Source organism: Mustela nigripes, chromosome 10 (genome assembly GCF_022355385.1).
Source record: "Mustela nigripes isolate SB6536 chromosome 10, MUSNIG.SB6536, whole genome shotgun sequence".
Taxonomy (NCBI): domain Eukaryota; kingdom Metazoa; phylum Chordata; class Mammalia; order Carnivora; family Mustelidae; genus Mustela; species Mustela nigripes.
Genome location: NC_081566.1, coordinates 62,655,213 through 62,675,947, shown reverse-complemented (window position 1 = coordinate 62,675,947; position 20,735 = coordinate 62,655,213). Strand labels below are relative to the sequence as shown.

At 52.4% G+C, this 20,735-nt stretch overlaps 1 protein-coding gene across 4 annotated transcripts in view; it reads right to left on the bottom strand.

Moving 5' to 3' along the window:
* Positions 1-22: 22 nt before the first annotated feature.
* Positions 23-20,735, bottom strand: part of DCAF8 (DDB1 and CUL4 associated factor 8) — a 42,372-nt gene continuing 21,659 nt past the window's right edge. For all 4 annotated transcript variants that reach the window (XM_059413524.1, XM_059413525.1, XM_059413526.1 and 1 more), the window contains 8 exons: positions 17,887-17,997; positions 9,519-9,591; positions 8,973-9,030; positions 8,353-8,460; positions 6,671-6,801; positions 3,076-3,195; positions 2,543-2,659; positions 23-1,927 (listed from right to left, as the gene is read on the bottom strand). In XM_059413524.1, coding sequence (XP_059269507.1) covers positions 1,811-1,927; positions 2,543-2,659; positions 3,076-3,195; positions 6,671-6,801; positions 8,353-8,460; positions 8,973-9,030; positions 9,519-9,591; positions 17,887-17,997 — 835 coding nt within the window. In that variant the 3' untranslated portion in view covers positions 23-1,810. The remainder of the gene's footprint in view (positions 1,928-2,542; positions 2,660-3,075; positions 3,196-6,670; positions 6,802-8,352; positions 8,461-8,972; positions 9,031-9,518; positions 9,592-17,886; positions 17,998-20,735) is intronic.

Below are 20,735 nucleotides of genomic sequence, written 5' to 3'. Positions count from 1 at the left end.
ATCACACACACAACAACAGTGGTCAGAAAGAAAAAAAAGCTTTACTGAGAGAAAATACACAACAAATTCCAGAGTGCATGGTTTTCAGGCCACTCCAGCACCCCAGCAGCCGTGGGAACGCAGACCACTGTGGCCACACGCCGCCTACCTCAGGGCGGAAGTGCAGCACTCACAGCTGGTCTGACAGTTGCTAAGAAAAGGGCCAGGAGGAAGGAGTGTCTGGGAAGTCCATCCTTCCGCTGTTCCCTTCCTTCCCGGCCGGTTCTAGAGAAGCGCACCGCCCCGGGGTGCAGAGCTCCGGGATGGGCGCAAGGAGACAGCAGCACAAGCGACAGGCCGGAGCGCAACTGCGACTTTCACAGCCGCGACCGGCGACGAGACACGTGTCCAAGCCCCAGCCGCCTGCACCCTCACCGTGTCCCTCGACCGCAAGGTCTCAAGAGGTGGACAGGCTGTCAAGGCCAGCCCAGGAAGGCTCTGGCGACCACGTTCTTCCCCTAGGAAGGGAGCTGCTAGGGGGAGGTGGGCGGCTTGAAGAGCGAAGCCGCTGACACTAGCGTGAACATGTCCTCTGTCACATACGGTAGGACAGTCCGCAGCGGCAGCACCCTTTCCGAAGCCCAAGTTCAGTCAAGTTTTAAAGACGAGCCAGCCTCTGGTCGGGAGAGCCATCCTGGGGACCCCACAGGACAGGAGGAGAGGTAGGCGAGCTGAGGCAAAGAACTGAAAGGAATTCACTGTTTTCCCAACCCCAAAACCGTGGCAGGAGGCAAGGGAGGGCCACACTGAGACTCCTTCCATTCTGGAGCCTCCAAGAACCGCAGGGGTTCGCCCGATCTCCGCTGGCCGCACACACAGGGCGGGCTGACCCCAGTGCGACCGCGCCATCGTTACTCCCGCGCTCTTTTCAGTCCCTTTATTGCGGTCAGAATATGTAGGTATTTAAACTGACAATAATTTTAACGTGATACATCCAAGTTTGACTTGCTTTTTAATATATTTATAGATATAAAATTAGGCCTCTAACAGTGACAGGGCAAAGAGATTGCTGCCACCAAACAACTTTGTTTTAAAAGTAACAGAAGAGGTAACGCGTCCTTCTATCCTTCCTCCACCTCCGCCCCTCCTCCCGCCCCCCCGGCCCCCCGCACCGGACCTAGTTAGGGGGGACGGGATTAAGAGCGTGAACGACACATCATCAAGTGTGAAACACTGTGGGAAGTACAGAGGGGAACGGTGGGAAGGAAAGTGAAGAGTGGGGGGCGGTGAGGGGCTCTAAGGACTCCCCAGAAAAAACAAGATCCTGGGTTGGGGTTGGTCGGGGGGAAAAAAATGCAACTGTCACAGACTTTTAAAAAATAAAGAAGAAAAAGGCCAAAAACCTAAACCAGAGAGAGAGTGGCACTCCCACCACCCCCACTCCGGCCCATGGGTACTGAACAGCCAGTTAGCCCCACCCCCCACCCAAGAAACAAGGGAGATTAAAGAAAAGGAAATCCCATTCCCTACCCCAAACCAGTTAACAAAATAGGCTCCCCCCTCCCAAAAAACAAGGCTTTGGGGAGAGGCCATTTCTGCTGAGCCCTGTGCACCTCTCCACGGAGCCCATCCCGGGGTGTGGCTCCCGCTCTAAGCTACTCCGCGGGTTCGCTCCCCCTCTGGTCTTTCTCCTGGGATGTCTTTCTTTTTTTTATCTAAAGCAAAAAGTCCAAAGTGCGTATCTGCTGACTGGAAGGGCCTGGCACAGGAAAGGGCTGTCCAGGCAGGATCGGGCCAGCATCCCCAGCCCGCCCCTCCTGGCGACGAGGCCTCAGGACGGCATGCACTGCACACGGTCGGGGCCCTCGTCCTCGTCCGATGTGTCCGAGGAGCTGGGAGACTCCTCGGAGTCGGCGTCTGGGGCCCCAACCCCGGGCTCTCGCCAGCGCTGTAGAAACGGAAAGGCTCTGTTAGTAACTGCCCCGGAAGGAGGACAAGCCTGTTCGGTCTTAACTCTCTTCCAGGCGCTGCAGGCCAGGGGTCAGCAGAATGTTTCTTCAAGGGCAGATAAGAACTATGAGAGTCACGGGCCACAACCCTGCTGCGACTGCGGCTGCGACTGCGCGGCGCGGCTGTTGCAGCAGGGAAGCGGCAGCAGACAACAGGAATGAATGGGATGGTTGTGTTCCAATAAAACTTTATTGCAAAAAACAGGCAGCATGCCAACTGCCAGAGTCTGCTAACCCCTGCCGCAGGCCTCTCAGGCATAAGGATGAAAAGATGGTCACCTGACACTTATTTCTTCTCAACTCCTCTGGCACGCTCCCGCCTCACGAGGACAGCACTCTGTGTGTGGCGACGGTGAACAGAAAGCAGACACCACCCGTTCTGCCTGGCGGTTCTACCAAGGCCACAGCAGGGCTCTGGTGGGGCTGGACGACCACGGATCGGACACCCAACCCAACCACCGATCTCTTTTTAAAGTAGCGAGTAAGTGTGCCCTGAACTGTTTTACCCTGGAGAGAGTCACTGCCCTTGGATCTCGCCTCCCATGGCCGCTTACCCGGTGGTGGCGTCTCTGTCTCAGGTGGTGCATGAGGAACCAGAGCATGTGGCTGTCAAACAGGTCGGTGTGGTGCAAGCTGTCTTCATCACGCTCCCGCTTGTTCTTCTTTATCACCTGGAACCCAACAGGGGGCGGGGGCGGGGCGGCCATGGACGGGGGGGCCCTGGGCCACCCCGGCTGGGCCTCCATCCCCGTGAAAACCTCCCCGACAAACTGTGCTGCTGCAGGGGAGTGAGACCACATCGGGAAAGGAGGGACCGGGCTCACCCACTCGGGAGGCTGGGAAGCCCTGAACTAGAACGATTCTTCCTCCGGACGCCCGGCCCCCGGCCCACCGGCACGACAGGCACTCTGCAGCTGCCCCGGAACCCCACGCTGGGGCCACTCTCCGAGCGCCCACTGAGGCCAGGCAGGGGCGGTGTGCGGCTGGGGCCTCTGAAGGGCGGGCAGCCGGTGGCTACCCCTCCCCACACTCCTCAGGACGCAGCGAGGAACGCGCGGAACGCACACGCCCACGGTCAGCTACTCACGTCCTTCAGCCCTGTCAGCTCCGTGGAAGTTTCAGCTGTGGGTGCCCAGATCTTGACATCGTGGTCAAGGCCACTGGTTGCCAGCACCGGCAGGTGAGGGTGGGGCTCGAGACAGTTCACCTGGTCGGGAAAGGAAAGCACAGGCTCAGGCGGGTTGGGAACAGGCTTAAAACCACCACTCACCTTGAGCCAAACATATCCTCAACCAGAGCTGGGGCAGAGCCGGGAAGACAGGCCCAACCGTCGTGAGCGTGGGCCCAGGGCCCCGGGGATGGAGGAGACACTGGACACAGACGGGGTGTAAGACCAGGCCTCTCTCTCATTCCCTAAGCAGAGGCAGGGGTGGCCACACCCTAGACACAGCCCCAGGGGTGGGCGGGTGACTGGTCAAGCTCACTGCTGCCTTGGCGAAAAGGCAGTGAGGTCCAGATGACCTCATCCACTCCGGATTCCACAGCTCCGACTTGCCCAAAGATGGGGGGCAGGGGCCGGGGGTGGGGGGCCTCTCAGAGGCTTTCACGAAATGGCAAATTTTTTAAAAATGAAGAAAACAACAGCTGCCGCTGAACGCCCAGAAGACAGTCCAGGGACGATTACATTCACTTGGTGCTGCGGCGAACTGGAGGGAGGCACAGGCTGCGAAGAGGCAGCCCACGCGAGCGAGGAGGTAGGGGAGGCTCGGGGAGGCTTGAGAACCCTGCGCGCCCCGGGGCTCAGCACCCTGCTGTCCACCCGAAAGCCCGCTCAAGCGTGGCACAATGCAGGAAGAGAGCTTCCCACAGCCCTGGTGTGCGCATCAGCCACCTCTGGGTACCGTCACAAGCAGGGGAGATGTTCTCCCACAGATGGGCCAGCTTCTGGCTCAGACAGCCTCCTTTGCTCTGGAGGCACCCAAGCCCCCTGCTGTCTGACCCATCACCTTCCGAGCGGCAGGGCAGGGTCGGGCGGGGTGGGACAGGGCAAGGCAGGCAGCTCCCAAGGCCACTGGTCGAGCTGGTCCCAGGTCGAGCTGCCAAAGCATTTTCGGGCTTTGAGTCAGCTGAGGGATAGATAGGAAAGGCCCCAAAAGGAAGAGGGTGTGGTCCCAGCCGCTCCTCACCGCCCCCACCCCACCCCATCGCATCCCGCCCTGCAGCTGCCCTGTAGGCCAGGAAAACAACCCCTGGCAAAAAGCCTCCTTTATCTGCACTTCTCTCCGGACCAGCCTCCTCCTGGCCTGCACACGCAGGGGGAGCAGCTGAGGGAAACGGGAGCCGGCACTGGAAATAAAACTGACCCAGACTTCCAACCTTCTTCGTTCTTCCATTTGACAAGTAAATAAAAATGCTCCAGAAAAAAAATGAAGCTAAAGCCTGAGCCTAAGAATGAAGCAGAAATCCTACTTCTCTTCTCCTTCTCTCATTCCCCATGGGGATCCCCAGTTTGTGTGGGGGCTCTCTTGGGCAGTGGGGAAGAGCTTCTGGCCTGTGCAGCACGAGGAGGCACTAGACAGGGCGCCACTGCCTGAGAATATGATCAAAAGCTCTGTGACCACTCACACACGCCAACCTGAGCTCCTCCATCCGCCTCCTGATAAGCCTCTGCTCCGCTCTATTCTGACCTAACCTCTGCTTGAGCGGGTCAGTCAACTCAGAACGCACAGAGGAGAAATTCCTTGGGACTTAAGGCTGAGGGCAAACCCGAGGGCAGAGCCAAGGGCGAGAGGCAGACAAGGAGCACACGGTACCTTGGCTGGAGCCTGCCGGGGGCGCTGGCAGAGAGCTTCTGGACCAGGCCCATCTGAGCGCCAGGACTTACCCTGTCAGTAACACGCCTGAGCAGAGCGAAGAGCTCCAGCCTTAAGAGGACCGGACTGGGCGACGCAGGGATGGGAAGGGGCAGCCAAGTGCTTTGGGAGACTAGGGACTGTCTTCCAACATCATCCCCCCATCCGTCCCTGAATGGGAACAAAGAAAGGACTCGAGTTTGAGCCAAAACCAGACTTAAGAAACCTGGGCAAGGCAGACAAGAATGTCTAAGACCCCTCCTGGTTCTAAAATTCTACGTCATGATGAGCTGCTCTCTGCCTGCTTCAGAGGCCGGTGCCTGGTGACCCACTGCAGGCAAGTCAGGCCCAAAGAACAGAGGGGCCCAGCAAGGGCACACAGGTCATCAAGCTCCCCAGCTGGGAACCTTGTTTTGGGGTACAATCCCTCTAACTCTCACTCTCGGGACCACTCAATCCAGGCCTGGGGCCCACCCATCCCGTGCAGGTGCCCTCCCCACCTGAGCGCCTGGACGCCTCGCCAACCCCGAGCCTGGCCGAGGTGAAAGCAAGCCGGCCTGCAGAGTGGGCTAGGGGAACAGACAAGGGCTGGCCTGCGGGAGGGCACACAGCCCCCCTTCTCTCTGGAATGGAATGCAAGACAGTTTAGGATCTAGAAAGGATCCAATGGCCCTTTGTGCCTTCCTTCTGACTACCTGCCTACTGCAGAACTCTCATGAGGACTCCGGTGTTTTAGTGTGGCCACTGCCGATGACAGAAGAGGACCTAGGGGAGAGCAGGACATGAAGCAGGCAACCGTGAGACACACCTTCCCGCTCGGGACCCCTCTCCATGTACGTGCAGGCCGTGGAAGCCTTGGATCTGTCCTGGCCCCAGGTCCCCAGAATTTAGACAAAACCAGAAAACAACCTGAAATGATTTCACAGCAGGGCAAGAAACACACAAGGAAAAGGAGCGCAACAGCAACAAACCATTCTACACTCCGCTGCGCTCTCAGGATGAGCCCACGGAGACGGCCGGGCGCTCTGCAGCCCCGCGGAGCGCAGAAGGAACCAAGTGGGAGAGAAGCCGAGCCAGCTCGGCCGCTCCCCAGAGGCCCTGCACCAGTCTGCCTACGGCGATCGGCACCATGTCTGCCGCACCGCCTCTCCTCGGCCATCTGAGAACCTTACGCTAGGAAGCCACTCGACCCCCTTCCTAACTCTGGGTCTCAAAAGGAAAGAAATATATGGTTAGCTAGATGCACACAGAAGCAGACCACGCTTCACTCCCCCACTCAGGGTCCCCGTGCTGCTTTTCTGCCCAGCCTCTGGGAAGGCAGCCTGCAGGTCAAAGGACAGGCAAAGCAGGCCACTCAGTCATTATTTAAAAATAAATTTTAAAAATTCTAAAAAATGAAAAAAAATTTTTTTTGCCGTGTTTGCTCTGTCCCCATTGGGCCCTTCTAGCTTATATCCGCCGAGCCAGGAGCTAGTCAAGATCACTACTTCGCACCCCATCGGGGAAGAGGCATGAGCCTCGCGAGCGTCTCTGGCTCGGCGCAGGGTGGAGCGCCTCGAACTCCAGCGCTTTTCGTTTAGAAAAGGCGTCTGCCTCGAGATCCCTCATTCAAACCAGAGGTTCTCTCCCTTTCTCTCCTCAATAAAGCATGCTTTAGAGGGGCAGAAGACAGAAAAAGGGAGACAAGATCCCACCAAAACCTCGGCAGCGCCGGACGACCCCTGCCGTCACTGCGCCGGCTGGACCTGAGCCGCGGCGCCGCGGGCCTGCTGGGACCTACCTTCCAGGCAGGAGAGCAGGGAGCCTGGCAGCCCCACGCGGCATACTCACCACGCCTCCCTTGTCCCCCTCCATGAACTGGACGATCTGGCAGGACGACTTCTCCCAGAGGAAGATGTGCCCGCAGTCACTGCCGCTGACCACAAACTCACTCTTGGGGCCGTAGAAATTGACGCCTTTTACTGAAATGATAAAGGACGGAACAAACCACTGGAGAGCTGGCATCGGGCCTGTGTATATTTACCTCATGGGGACCTGAGTTATTCACAGACTCTAAGTCAGCTAAGAGCCAAAGAAGTCCTCTCACTTTCACAGAACAAATCAAGGGGCTGTGTGTACATTAGAGGCCAAAAATCACACCAGTCCCAGAAACGATTTCCGATCCCCCGCAGGGCTCCACGGGGCTGAGGGCCTGCAGTCCCCCAGCAGCAGCCTCGGCCCCCGTGGTCTCCGCCCTGCAGAGCACCTCCAGCCTCACTAATGCCTTACTTGTCCCAGGCTGAGTCACCCCAGCTCTGCCGACGCCCAGGCAAACCTGTCTATGCCCGAGGATCACCCTGGGTCAGTGAGGGCTTCCCGGGCTGCCAGCAGGCCTGAGAATGAGGGCGGGCTAGGCCGCCGCCGCCGTCAGAGGCACGGGAACTGTGCCTGCTACCGAGACTCTCAAGGACACGGCTCCGGCCCCTGAAATGACTAAGAGAAGCCGCGCATCCCAGCACCCCTGTGCGGCGCCACGGCGGTCATGGGACCGCACTCAGCTTCTCTCCGCCCGAGGACTACCTTCCAAGCACTGGTTCCCGGCCCGCCTCACCAGCTCAGAAGAAAAAGGACAAGTCACTGCTCTCCCCAAGTCAAACTTACGACGGGTACCTGTTAGGGGTGGTGAGGACAAGGAGCAGCGGCCACCCCAGCTCTTCCGTATGCTGGTGGCACACAGGGAGCTTTTAAAAAACCCCTATCAAGCTGCAGCCAATCCCAATTAAACCAGAATGTCTGGGGACAGAAGCCAGGCCTTAAAAGACTGGCAGGTGACTCTGGGGCGCCGCCGAGCTCAGGGACCACAAACACAACACACACGGCCCCTCTTCACCGCAGCCTGGGGACGAGGCCCTGGCACCAGGCCTCCGTCCCCGCCTCGTTCTGAAGATGTGTTGCCCCCTCCCGCCCTAGAGCCAAAAGCTCCTCACTCCTCCCGACCCCTGGTTTCAGGCAATACAGTGCCCCAGACTGAGGAGGGCTCTCCCAGACTCCCTAACAGCCTGTTAAGCCTGAAGTTACCTGAGATATTCATTTATTTATTTATTTTAAATATTTTATTTATTTATTTTTTTGACAGAGATCACAAGTAGGCAGAGAGGCAGGCAGAGAGAGAGGAGGAAGCAGGCTCGCTGCTGAGCAAAGAGCCCAATGCGGGGCTTGATCCCAGGACCCCGGGATCTTGACCGGAGCTGAAGGCAGAGGCTTAACCCACTGAGTCACCCAGGCACCCCATTACCTGAGATCACGAGAAAACCACGTTCACTCATGTCTTCTTATGCCTGATCGAGGCCCCACCCCCGCAGTGAGAGAGGCTTCCGGGCCACTGTGCTTGAGCACAGCACGCCCACGGAAGCTGCAGCCCGATGAGGGACACCCTCTCACGGCCCTGACAGGCAGCCCCGTCCTGTCCGTGCAGCCGGAACGACACGCTGCAGTCCCTCGGCCAACCCCGGCGGCTAGGGGGACGAGCTTACCCGTGGCGTTATTCCGGTGGCCCTTGTATCTCTTCACGTACTGGGCCCCATCGCTGTGAGCGGAGTTGAAGAGGTAAATGTCTTCGTCGTTGTAGCTGGCCAGGAGCTCTGCCAAGAGTAAGCACACAGCAGTGAAGGCAAAGGCTGAAACAGAGCTGGGACCAGGAGTGGGGGCTGGGGTGCAGCTTCTCGCCGGGAGCGCCCCCTCCTAACACCCAGCCAGAGCGCCCATCTCGCTCCGCTGGAGCAGCAGGCAGGTCAGGCGTCCAGGGCGGACCGAGAACCGCTGCCGGCCCAAGGGCGGCAGGATGCTCGGGAACATCACACCCGTGAAGGCAGGAATGACACTGCCACAGGCATAAGCACCTGCTCAGGAAGGAGCCTGGGCTTCGGGACGGGCACTGCGAGCCTCATCTGCGGCATTCTGCGGGCGGCGCCGGCCCCTCGAGGCTCGCCTGCGACAGCCTCCCACTGCGCGCCGGGCCTCAGCAGCCAGGCCCCGGCGGCTCCAGGGGAGCCAGAGCACAGCGGTGAGCGCTGGAGGGCACACGCCCCGCGGGCTCCGCAGCTCCCCAGACAGAGGGGCGTGCCAGCCGAGGAGCTGGGCCCTGCTCACGTACCTGTGCCGTCGTGGCTGTACACAAGACAGGTGATGTTTGCTTTGGACTCACTGTTCACCTGCAATAAGGAGCAGATACTGACTGATGCCCCACCCCCGCCCCTCGTTACACAACCTTCAGGAGACAGGTTTTCCTTCAAACTCCCCTCTATCTTCTCCCAGAGAGAGAGAGAGAGAGAGAGAGAGAGAGAGAGGGGCAGAGGCAGAGACAGGAGTACAACGAGTGAAACGTGGCCAGCTCAGGGGAGAGGGCTTCCTGCTGGTGGTTTTCTGTGTGTGAGCCATGGGACAGACACACTCTGTCCTCTGGCCTTACCATCTCGGGGCAAGGCGATGACCTTTATCTCTACACTCTGTGACCAAGAAAACCTAGGCTAAGAGAGGTAAAGTGACTGCCCAAGATCGCAAAGCTGGTAAGTGGCAGAGCCGGGACTCAAATCCAGGGAACGGACTCGAAAGTCCAAGCAACTCCATGCCAACGATTCTGGGGACAGCCCTGGGCTTGAGTTAGGAAAGCTGGGAACCACTGGCCCCTCGTGAATCTTACCAGGTGGTGAGGACAGAATTTCTTGAGCACTCCATTGTTCTCGTTCTCATCAATTTTCCGCTGGTCGTAAATCCTGTAACGGAAGAAACAATAAAATGTTAAAATTTAACAAACGCCCAGGGCGCCTGGGTGGCTCAGTCATTAAGCATCTGCCTCCAGCTCAGGTCTTGATCCCAGGGAGTCCCACATGGGGCTCGCTGCGCTCAGGGGGGAGCCTGCTTGTCCCTCTCCTTTCCCCCCTGCTTGTGCGCTCCCTCACTCTCTCTGTCCAAAAAAAAAAAAATTTAAAAATTTTTTAAAAACCCCCAAACTTACAAACTGATCCCTTGGATCACTGCAAAGCAGGGCAGCAGAGCCGGGAGCCGGCCGTCAGGTCAGATGAAGGCCACGGCACTGGGCTTCCGGCTCCCACTCTTCCCGGAAGGCCCTCCTCTCCCGGCCCTTCCGAATCCCGACTGTCACCCGGACCCTCCCCGGTTCAAGCGGGAGCCCTCCAGCACGGGAACCCGAGCGGCTTCTCGCTCCTCTCAGCTTCTCAGCGCTGTTTATTTCCACTGAAAGTTCCCCAACAGCCTTTACTGCTACAGAGGCCAGGCTTCTAGAAGTCCGTGGGTCTTCCAGCCTGTCTTGGCCTCTAAGCTGGCCCGTTCGCCCTCTCGCTCCTCACCGTGACGACTACACCCCCCGCCCCCGCCAGGATCTCCTCAAGACCGCTTTCCTCCTGCCTTCACACCCACCCAACCCCTGTCACCCCTCCTCATCTCTGTGAGCCACACTCTGACCCTCCATTCCGACACCTAGGACAGATGTCATCAGCCAGGTCCCCCGTCAGGTGCGGGGCCTTCGGGAGGAACGAGCCGCCGCCGGTGCACGTCCCCCATCTCGGCGCGCCTCTCCACAGCTGTGCTTTCCCCGCTCTGAGGCCCGACGTCCAGTGCAGTCCTCGACCTGTCCCTCGTGCCTGTCTGCCCATTTCCCAAACACCCTCCCTCCCTCTCCTGACTTCCCACTCTTGCTTGTCTGTCCTTCCCTCTCAGAGGCCAAGTACTGAAACAAGCCACCTGCGCGCAGTGCTGTCCGTCGTTTCCGGCTCCCTTCTCCATCCATTCCCAGCTAGCTTGGGCCCTCAACCCGCTGGTGAGAACTCCCAGGCCCGAGTCACCCGTGGCCCGACAGCCTCCACCCACAGGCCACTCTCTGGGCCTCTCCCTCTCCTCTGGACACCATTCGGGCGGTGGCCAACCACTCCCTCCCGGCGTCCACGAGCTGGTCGGTCTTTCTCTCTTCAACGCTGACACTCCCCGGAGCTTTGGTCTGAAGTTCTCCTCTGACTCTACAGGGAAACCATGACGTAGACGGAGGTTTGGCCTAGGTTATTTGCAGTATCCTTCTAAGTGACTTCCTTGCTCATGCTGTTGCCAGCATTTTTCTAAAATGCAACATTTTATGCAAATTCCCCGCTTGAAATCTCTCCAGTGATTCTGTATTTTTCTCCGAAATAAAGTCCAAATTCCATCTCTTAGGACTCTCCACCTCTTCTCCAAGAACCTGTACATTATACCAGAACAAGCAGAAAAGAGCGAGGCTTCCTCGAACACACTGTGTCACGTGTCACAGCCTTTGTCCTACCTCTACCGCAGTGGCCCCTCTACCCGCCATCCTCATGTCCCGTTGGGTTTGAGGATTTCCTCTGTGAAAAAGAACAGCGTGGAGAAGTGGTTTCTCCCATGTTTAAGGAGTCTGAGGTCAAACACTGACTCTGCTGCTTAGCAGTGGAGTAATCCTGGGCATGTACTTCACAGTTTCTATCCTTAATATACCTGTTTCTCCAGAATGTTCCTCAAAGGCGAGGTCTATTTAACTGTGGGCTAGCACTAGGGTGCTCAGTAAGTGCGGGAGGAACGGAGGAATGAATCAATACATGTCTGTGTTCCCCACAACTTCCTGCTTAACGTCCTGCATTAAGAGAATTGTCCAGAGGGCGCCTGGGTGGCTCAGTGGGTTAAGCCGCTGCCTTCGGCTCAGGTCATGATCTCAGGGTCCTGGGATCGAGTCCCGCATCGGGCTCTCTGCTCAGCAGGAGCCTGCTTCCTCCTCTCTCTCTCTCTGCCTGCCTCTCTGCCTACTCGTGATCTCTCTCTGTCAAATAAATAAATAAAAATCTTTAAAAAAAAAAAAAAAAAGAGAGAGAATTGTCCAGAAATGTCTGCTAAGTGAACCCCGAAAAAAGACAAACAGGAGACTGCTACTGCCAAGTACTCCTCCTCAGCAAACACAGCAGCTGATCATCTGATGTAAACAGAGCCTAATCAACAGCTCTTAAATATCACTAAGCCACCATAAACTCTCTAAGTCAGCAAATTAGTAAAACATATTTAAGTATTCAATATTTTGGTGTATGGCCATTCGGTGTTCCTCGGTATGTAAGGCTCTCTGCTCTTCCTCTTTTTTTTTTTTTTTTAAAGATTTTATTTATTTCTTTGACAGAGATCACAAGTAGGCAGAGAGGCAGGCAGAGAGAGAGGAGGAAGCAGGCTCCCCGCTGAGCAGAGAGCCCGACTCGGGGCTTGATCCCAGGACCCTGGGATCATGACCTGAGCCAAAGGCAAAGGCTTAACCCACTGAGCCCCCCAGGCGCCCCACGCTCTTCCTCTTTCTGAGCAAACCCTTACCTTCCTTCCCCTCTCTTCCCTAACTATTTAAGAAAAACCTACTATACTCTAGATAGGACGCTAGGCTGGGGGTTGGCAAACTTGATCTGAAATGGTAAGACAGGGAATGTTTTAAGCCGGCAGGCCATCTGGTCCCTGTCACAACTACCAAACTCTGCCACTGTAGCATGAAAGCAGCCTTGGATAATATGTAAATAAATGGCCATGGCTGTGTTCCAATAAAACTTTATTTATAAAAAAACAGGCAGTATAGGGGCATCTGTGTGGCTCAGTTAAGCATCTGACTTTGGCTCAGGTCATGATCTCAGGGTCCTGGGATGGAGCCCTGCATCAGGCTCCCGACTCGGCCAGGAGTCAGCCTGTCCCTTTCCCCTTATCCCTCCCCAGTTCCTGCTTGCTCGCTCTCTCTCAAAACTTAAAAAGAAAATAAAACAAAACAGGCAGTAGAATTTGCCAGCTCCTGTGCTAGACAGTGGGATACAAAGATGAATACGAATTATTCCCCTACTTTCTAAGCATAGAACAGGCTCTTGATATTTAAAAAATATATCAGAGACTTTTTTTTTTTTAAGATTTTGTTTATTTATTTGACAGAGAGAGATCACAAGTAGGCAGAGAGGCAGGCAGAGAGAGAGAGGAGGAAGCAGGCTCCCCGAGGAGCAGAGAGCCCGATGCGGGGCTCGATCCCAGGACCCTGAGATCATGATCTGAGCCGAAGGCAGAGACTCTAACCCATTGAGCCACCCAATGGTGGCTTTTTCTTTTCAGCAGGTTTAGGTTTACGAAACTATCCGGGGGTGGCAGGGGTTTCCCTCAGTCTCTGCCCGCACACACATCACCTCAACACTATCAACACCCCTCACCAGAATTGTTTTTTGTTGGCTTTTACCAAGTATGAACCTACACTGACACACCTGTGACCACCTGGGCTTTTGCTCCTGATGCATTTTCTACAGGTTTAGACAAATGTCTGACACAGATCCATTGTTATGATACCATACGGAGCATTTTCAGGGCCCTGAAAATCCTCTGTGCTCTGCCTGTTCCTCTCTTCCCCGCCCCACCCCTAAAAAGCACTAGCATTTTTATCGCGTCCATAGTTTTTTGCCTTTTCCTGAATGTCATATGCTTGGAATCATATAGTATATCAGATTGGCATGTTTTAAAGTTAGTAACACGCACTTTATGGTCCTCTGTGTCTTCATGTCTTGACGGCTCACTTCTTCTCGAGCACTGAATCCTGGTCCAGCATCTGGATGTACCGGTTTATCCATTCACCAACTCAGGGACACCACAGTTGTTTCCAAGTTTTGCCAACAGCGAAGAAAGCTGCTCCACACATCCGTGTACAGGTGTCCAAGCGCACGTACTTCTCCGCTCCACTGGGCAAACACCAAGGAGCGCGGCTGCTGGATGGTGCACGAATATCATGTTTAGTTTTGTGTGAAACCACCAACTGGCTTCCGGTGTGGCTGTCCCGTCTCGCACTCCCACCAGCAATAAATGAGAGTTCCTGTGGCTCCGCGTCCCAGCCAGCATCTGCTGTTGTCAGTGTTCGGGAGCAGTATCTCGTCGTTTAGTATGCATTTTCCTGATGACCGAGGACATGCTTTTACATATTTATTTGCGATCTATCTACCTTCTTCAGCAAGGTGTCTGTGTTAAGGTCTTGGACCCATTTTTTAATTGAACTGTTTTCTTGTCGAGTTTTAAGAGCTCTTCGTGTATTTTACGTAACAGTCTTATATCAGATATGCCTTTTGCAAGTACTTAATCCCAACCTGTGATTTGTCATCAGATTCTTTTGCACAGAGAAGTTTTTCATTTTAACGTAGTGTACCTTATCAACTATTTCACAAATCATGTTGCTGGAATCATATCTAAAAAGGCATCACCACTTTCTGTCCAACGTCTCAGCAAGGCTCCAGGCGTGGCCGCTGCGCTCCAAGCCTCCCAACACCTCCAAAGGACCAGAAGGAAGATGCCGGAAAGCCGATCAAAAAAGACAAAGGCCCAGTGAACAAATCTGGGGGCAAAGCCAAAAAGAAGTGGTCCAAAGGCAAAGTCTGGGACAATCTCAGTAACCTGGTCTTGTGTGACAAACCAAAATGTGACTAACTCTATAAGGAAGTTCCCAACTCTAAGCTTGTCACTCTAGCTGTTGTCTCTTAGAGACTAAGGAGGCGACATCCTCTGGCCAGGGCAGCCTTTCAGGAACTCCTCAGCGAAATCCTGACTGAATTGGTCTCAGAGCACAGAGCACAGAGCTCAGGGAGCTTCCGCCAGCAGCCCCGAGCGGGGAGGTGCCCGAGCTGCCAGTGAAGATGCATGAACAGAGCCGTGACTGGACATTCCGGAAAACAATTTATTAAATCAAAATAAAAGCCACCACCATACCAAAGGTCATCCAGGTTTTCTCCTATGCGATCTTATATAAGTTGTATAGGTTGGGGTTTTACTTTTAGGTCTGTGATCAGTCCGAGTCAGTTTTTGTGAAGGGTGTAGGGTCTGTCTAGATTCCATTTTCCACGTGTAGCCGCCCAGCCGCTCTAGCACCGCAAGCAGAGCCTGCTGCTCCACTGTACTGTCTGTGCTCCTTTGTCAAAGATACTTCGACTACATTTACGTGTGTCAATGTAGGGCTCTCTGCGCTGTTCCACTGATCTACTCGTCTCTTCTTCTGCCAATACTGCACTGTCTCCATGACTACAACTTTATGGGAAGTCTTGAAGCTGGGGGTATCAGTCCTCCAACTCTGTTCTTCCCCTTCCATACTGTGTTGGCTATTACAATTTTAGTATATGTGCTGCCGAAGCAAGCACTGTGTTGGCTATTACAGATCTCTTGCCTCTCTATATAAATTCTAAAATCAGTTTATCACCATCCACAAAATAACTGCTGGGATTTTTACTGGAATCGCACTGAATCAACAGATCAAGCTGAGAAAGAGTGACATCTTCACAACAGTCATTCTTCCCATGCCCTTCAAATCCAGCGTGGTTTCAGCACAGTCTCAACACCCTTACGGCATCTCCACAGGCCTTCACGCACCCATTAGCTTGTTACCTTAAGCCTCTCTCTTTCCTCCACCCCCACCCCGCCCCGCCCCGACCCCAGCCCACCCACCACCTCCCCCTGCCCTTAATCTAGCGTTCTCTCAGTGTTGCTGATATCGGCCTAAGGACAGAAAAGCAAAGGGACTATTTATTGAGTGTTGATCAGCCAGGGCCTATACCAAATCCTTTACCAATATATTTACATGTCAACACACCAGGATTCATTCATCTGGTATTTTCTCCTTTTCCTCACTCACGTCAATTCGTAAACCTAATCCTACCTAAGTAGGATCAGTTGTAGGCACCCACACCTCCACCACCTCCATTTACCTACTTTTTCCTTTCTTCCCCCACCCCTTTTTTGGCTATAGGCCAAAAAGCAAATCTCTCTAGGCTTCCTTTAAATGCTTCTTCACAATACTAAACCAAAATTCAGTATTCATAATGCAAAGGCCTTGAGAATGAGTAAGCAATTTCTCTGTATTCCCTTGAAGGAATTCCTTCAGGCTAGGAATGAAAGCTAATGGTGTCATGATACAAAATATTCATCAAAAATGTTTTCAGATTTGTACTGGAAGATGAGCTCTTTAGGACCCTTCAAAGAAATAATCAGAAAGAGGAAATCCGGGGCGCCTGGATGGCTCAGTGGGTTAAAGCCTCTCTGCCTTCTGCCTGGGTCATGATCCCAGGGTCCTGAGATCGAACCCCCACATCCGGCTCTCTGCTCAGCAGGGAGCCTGCTTCCCCCCAACCCCCACTCTGCCTGCCTCTCTGCCTACCTGTGATCTCTGTCAAATAAATAAATTCTTTTAAAAAAAAAAAAAAAGAAAGAAAGAAAGGGGAAATCCCAAAACATTCAACTGGCTGAACTGAAAAGGTGCCAGAGAAACTGAACGAGCCTAATGTCAGAGAAGAGCTAGGGTGCTCGAAGGACCACCTACTTGCACGGGGTCAGTGTGCCTCCAAATCTACACATGCCAAGTGAACAGTGTACATCTGCTAAAAATCTGCAATATACAAAGGGACAGAGGCTATTGAGTTGATAACAGACAGAAAATCCGGGGCGCCCGGGCGGTTCAGTGGGTTAAAGCCTCTGCCTTCGGCTCAGGTCATAATCCCAGGGTCCTGGGATCGAGCCCCACATCAGGCTCTCTGCTTAGCAGGGAGCCTGCTAAAATGTTGACACTGATTTCCAGCCTTAGTCTAACCCTGGCAACATTATCAGCTTTGGATTAAGGCATCATCAAATGCAGCTCTGGATAAAGCCAACTGCTCTATTCTCCTCCAAACATCAAGGACCTAGTGGTTGGATTATCTACAGATACAGACTTCTCAAGCAATCCAAAGCTCTAACTAAGCAGGAAATCCAAACCAGGAATTTCAGTAAATGCTTTATATGGAGGAGGCAGCACCTGACAACTATAACCCTTTCGATCAATAGCTTATTAAAAAAAAAAAAAAAAACAAACACTATTCCTACGTATTTACTACTGGTGAATAAAGGAGAAGAATTTGGAACGCAAGGGACACAGGAAACAGGCACAACGCTGTCTAATTCTCTTGTGGCAGGATTCTTGAACAAGGGAAGGTCATCTTTCATGTATTTCTAAATAATCCTCTAACCCCATGATATGTATCAGTGAGATTAATTTCAGAATCCAGTTATGGAAAAAAAAAAAGTGCTCTTATTTTAAAAGAAAAATAATGCTTTTCACCCCCCACCCCAATCAGAAAAGCAAAAAAGTCACTCATTTTTCTAGCGATCCTCTCCCTCCTCCTTCTCAAACCGATGATCCCTGGGCAAAGCGGGAGAGTATAACCAGAGAAACAGAGTCAAATAGGCCAACTGGGTAGGGAGGGGATACAGTTTGTGACTAAGGGCCAGAAGGAAACTAAGTGATACACATGGGGACTGAAGCTCTGAACTCTTTTCCTTAGGATATGCCTCAACAGCCTGTGTTACAATAAACATTCACAGTAACAAAGATATCACTAAGGAGAAGGAAAACTGGTTCAAGACAGTGGGAGTCAAAAATCCAGAGCTCACACTGAGTACTCCCACTCACATCATTTCTGTATCTGAAGCCAGACTTCAAAATTCCTAGTACATGTTAATTTATATATGAAAAATGGTGGAAAATATTTACTAATACACTGATTACTAGTAAACCCAGATTTAAGTCACAGCTGCTATATGGGGACCTTGGTCAATTCATCAAACTTCTTTAAAACGTGGCTGGAGCATCTGCCTTCAGCTCGGGTCATGATCCCAGGGTCCTGGGATGCAGCCCACCATCAGGCTCCTTACTCAGCAGGAAGTCTGCTTCTCCGTCTGTGCCCCACCCCCCCACCAAACCCGCTCCATGCTTTCTCTTGCAAGCTCTGTCTCAAGTAAATAAAATCTTTAAAAAAAAAAAGAACTTGACGATCTCTGTAATATGGTAAGCTACCCCTCAGGAATTCCCACTGCTACATCACGGAACAGAATGCCTCAGAAGAAGCTTAAGCTCTTTGGAAGAGGGTAAAAAGTTCAAGACGGTGGTTAATGGATTCCGAGCCCATACTCGTGGGCCACAAAGGACCCCTGGCGGTCCCCAATGCATCAGTCTCTAAGTCTTAACACAAAAGAGCCAGACTCACCTTACAAACTGATCTCGTCCCCCCACTGCAAACTGGTGGGTACTGGCAGGATTCACGTAGATCGTATACAGCCCCACTTTCTTCTCCTTTTCTTTTGTCACCACCAGTTTCCTTCAAGAGTAGAAGAGTGTAAAAGTTACATTCTCTAAAAGACCCGATGGTCACGACAATAGAGAGCACAGGGAGTAATGCAGACACAGCTAGTAAGACCAGATTCTTGGGGCGCCGGGGTGGCTCAGTCGACTGTTAAGCATCTGCCTTCAGGTCATGATCCCAGGGTCCTGGGATGGAGCCCCGCAATGGGCTCCCAGCTCGGCAGGAAGCCTGCTTCTTCCCTCTCCCACTCCCCCTGCTTGTGTTCCCTCTCTCGCTGTGTCTCTCTGCCAAATAAATAAACAAAATCTTTAAAAAAAAGAGAAGACCAGATTCTCACTGTGAAAGCAAGAAAAAAGCGGTTTTGTTTTGAACACTGGAACAAGAAAAAAACAAAAATCACCCCCACATATATTTAATAAATGCTACCTTGGGGAAGGAAAAACAAAAGTGTAGTGAAGTCATTTTCTGGTATTCCTCAAGACGTGTAAATTAAAGTATACGAAAGTACAGCTTCTCAGGTAGTGTCGGGTTAGCCGGAGTCCGACACGATGGGAAGCTATCATTAAACAGACGACACACCCACATTTTCCATCGACATAAATACATCCTCCCAATCCATCTGGGAGCAGGGAGCAAGAGGAGGATGAATCATAAAAACAGTGGCCAGAAAAGACCTTAAGGTTAGAATCCACGTCCTAGGGGCACCGAGGGCTCCTAGTGGCTCAGTCAGTCAAGGTCTGCCTTCAGCTCTGGTCATGATGGAGCCCGGAGTCGGGCTCCCTGCTCAGCGGGGAGCCTGCTTCTCGTCTCCCCGTGTCCCTCTCTCCCTTGCCTGGGCCCTCCTTCTTTCTCTCTCTCCCAAATAAATAAAATCTTTAAAAAAAAAAAAAAGAAAGAAAGAAAGAAAAGAATCTACTTCCCAGATTCCACAGAAGTGTCACTTACAAGCCAGCTCTAAAAATGCACATGGAAAAATGACAAGCCTCAGCTCTAGGACGGGACGGCCCGGAGGAAAGCAGCATTCTTCCTTTATCTGAAGCAGGTGAGGAGAGATTCGTATGGAGGCAGCTATTTCTAGAACTGGAAAATCATCTCTAAATTACTCCTCTGGTTGTACCACAAAAAAAAAGGGCGATCCTTAGGTCTTTGGGGTCCTGAGTAAAAGTCACTCAAATTTTAGTTTTAGCCAGAAGATTCTGGCTAAACAGCCCTATCTGTCCCAGCTTAAGGGTGGCACTATGAATACTTCTCCTGAATCCAAGAGTCCAGCCAGTGGAATATGCTATCACAGAGATTAACGCATCGACAGGGAAGGAAAGGGCTGGGTTCCAGCTTTCGTTTTTAATTCTACGGTTTTGTGCATTTTGTTGTTATGGAAACTGAAAGAAATATAACCATGACAACGAGTTTCTTTGTAAAGAAATGATTTTAGCATCTTTTCTGCATGGTCAAAGTCCCTCCAGTCTAGAACTGCTCTAAGCAAAGTGGAGAGATTTTACTTGATTTTAAAATCTCGGCAGCTTTTCACTGAAGCACTACGTGGGGGCGCCTGGGCGGCTCAGTCAGTTAACGTCTGCCTTCAGCTCAGGTCATGATCCTAGTGTCCTGGGATCAAACCTGCTTGTCCCTCTCCCTCTGCCCCTCCTGCCCCCTAACTTACGTGCTCGCATGCAGTCCCTCAAATAAATAATAAATAAAATCTTGAAAAAAGAAACAGTGCATAAAAGTCATGAAAATGAATGTCATTAAGGAAAACACACACATTCACAACCCTCAAAAACACAAGGTAGAAAACATATCCAAACTGAGTTTAAGGAACAAAACTAGCACAGAGGAGAGGCAGCTCGAATCAGGTCTCAGTCGGGGAAAAGCAGATGCTGCTGCTCTTCACAAGATCATCTCATTTTCTCAGCAATGTGGATTTTCAGAAGGAAAGAGGCAGACAAACATAAGGCTGACCATGTGGAAGCAGAAGGAAGAAACTGAAGAGACAGATTACGAGACAGGGCTCTGCCACGCTGTAATCCTGACAAAGAGCTCGATCTTTCTAATGCCTCAATGTACTCATCGGAAACAAAAAATTCTCTCCCAATGGATAAATGCAGAGTACCATGGGGTTTCCAGAGAGCTGGCTATAAAAATGATTAATCATGGCAGCAGGTGAAAAGAAAAATATTTTTTTCATATCAGGAGGAGGAAGCACATGAAAGCATAAGAAACAAACTTACCAAATTTTGCCTTAAAATTTGCATTTTTAAAAATAATTCAATAATGTATTATTTGTTTCAGGGGTACAAATGTGATTCATCAGTCTTACTTTTAGTGAGCAGGTATGTTCCAACAAAAAGGGAAAAATAACTACAGATCAGGGCGAAGAAGTCCTCTGAAGAGTATTTCAAACGGGCTTCCGCTGGCTAAAGGACTATCCCACCCACAGCTCCAAACCCAACTCTTTTCCTAAAAATGTCAGCCAGTCTCACCAGCTTCCAGAGCCTTAGCTATCATAAATACACAAAAGAGAAGTTCCCATTAAGCCAGCTTCACACAAGGATGCCTCTGATGTGTGGATGTTCACACACTAGCTTCACACATAAACACAGTTGGACTTTCCAACCATGACCTTACATGCGGGCCCCCACCTCAGTCAAACTTTCTACTACTTCTTCAGCCCCTAAAGCAAAAACTTCTTGAAAGTTCACAGTCTCTTATTTCCCCGAATCCAGAATCTGGGCCTTCTCCTCCTTCAAGCTTCT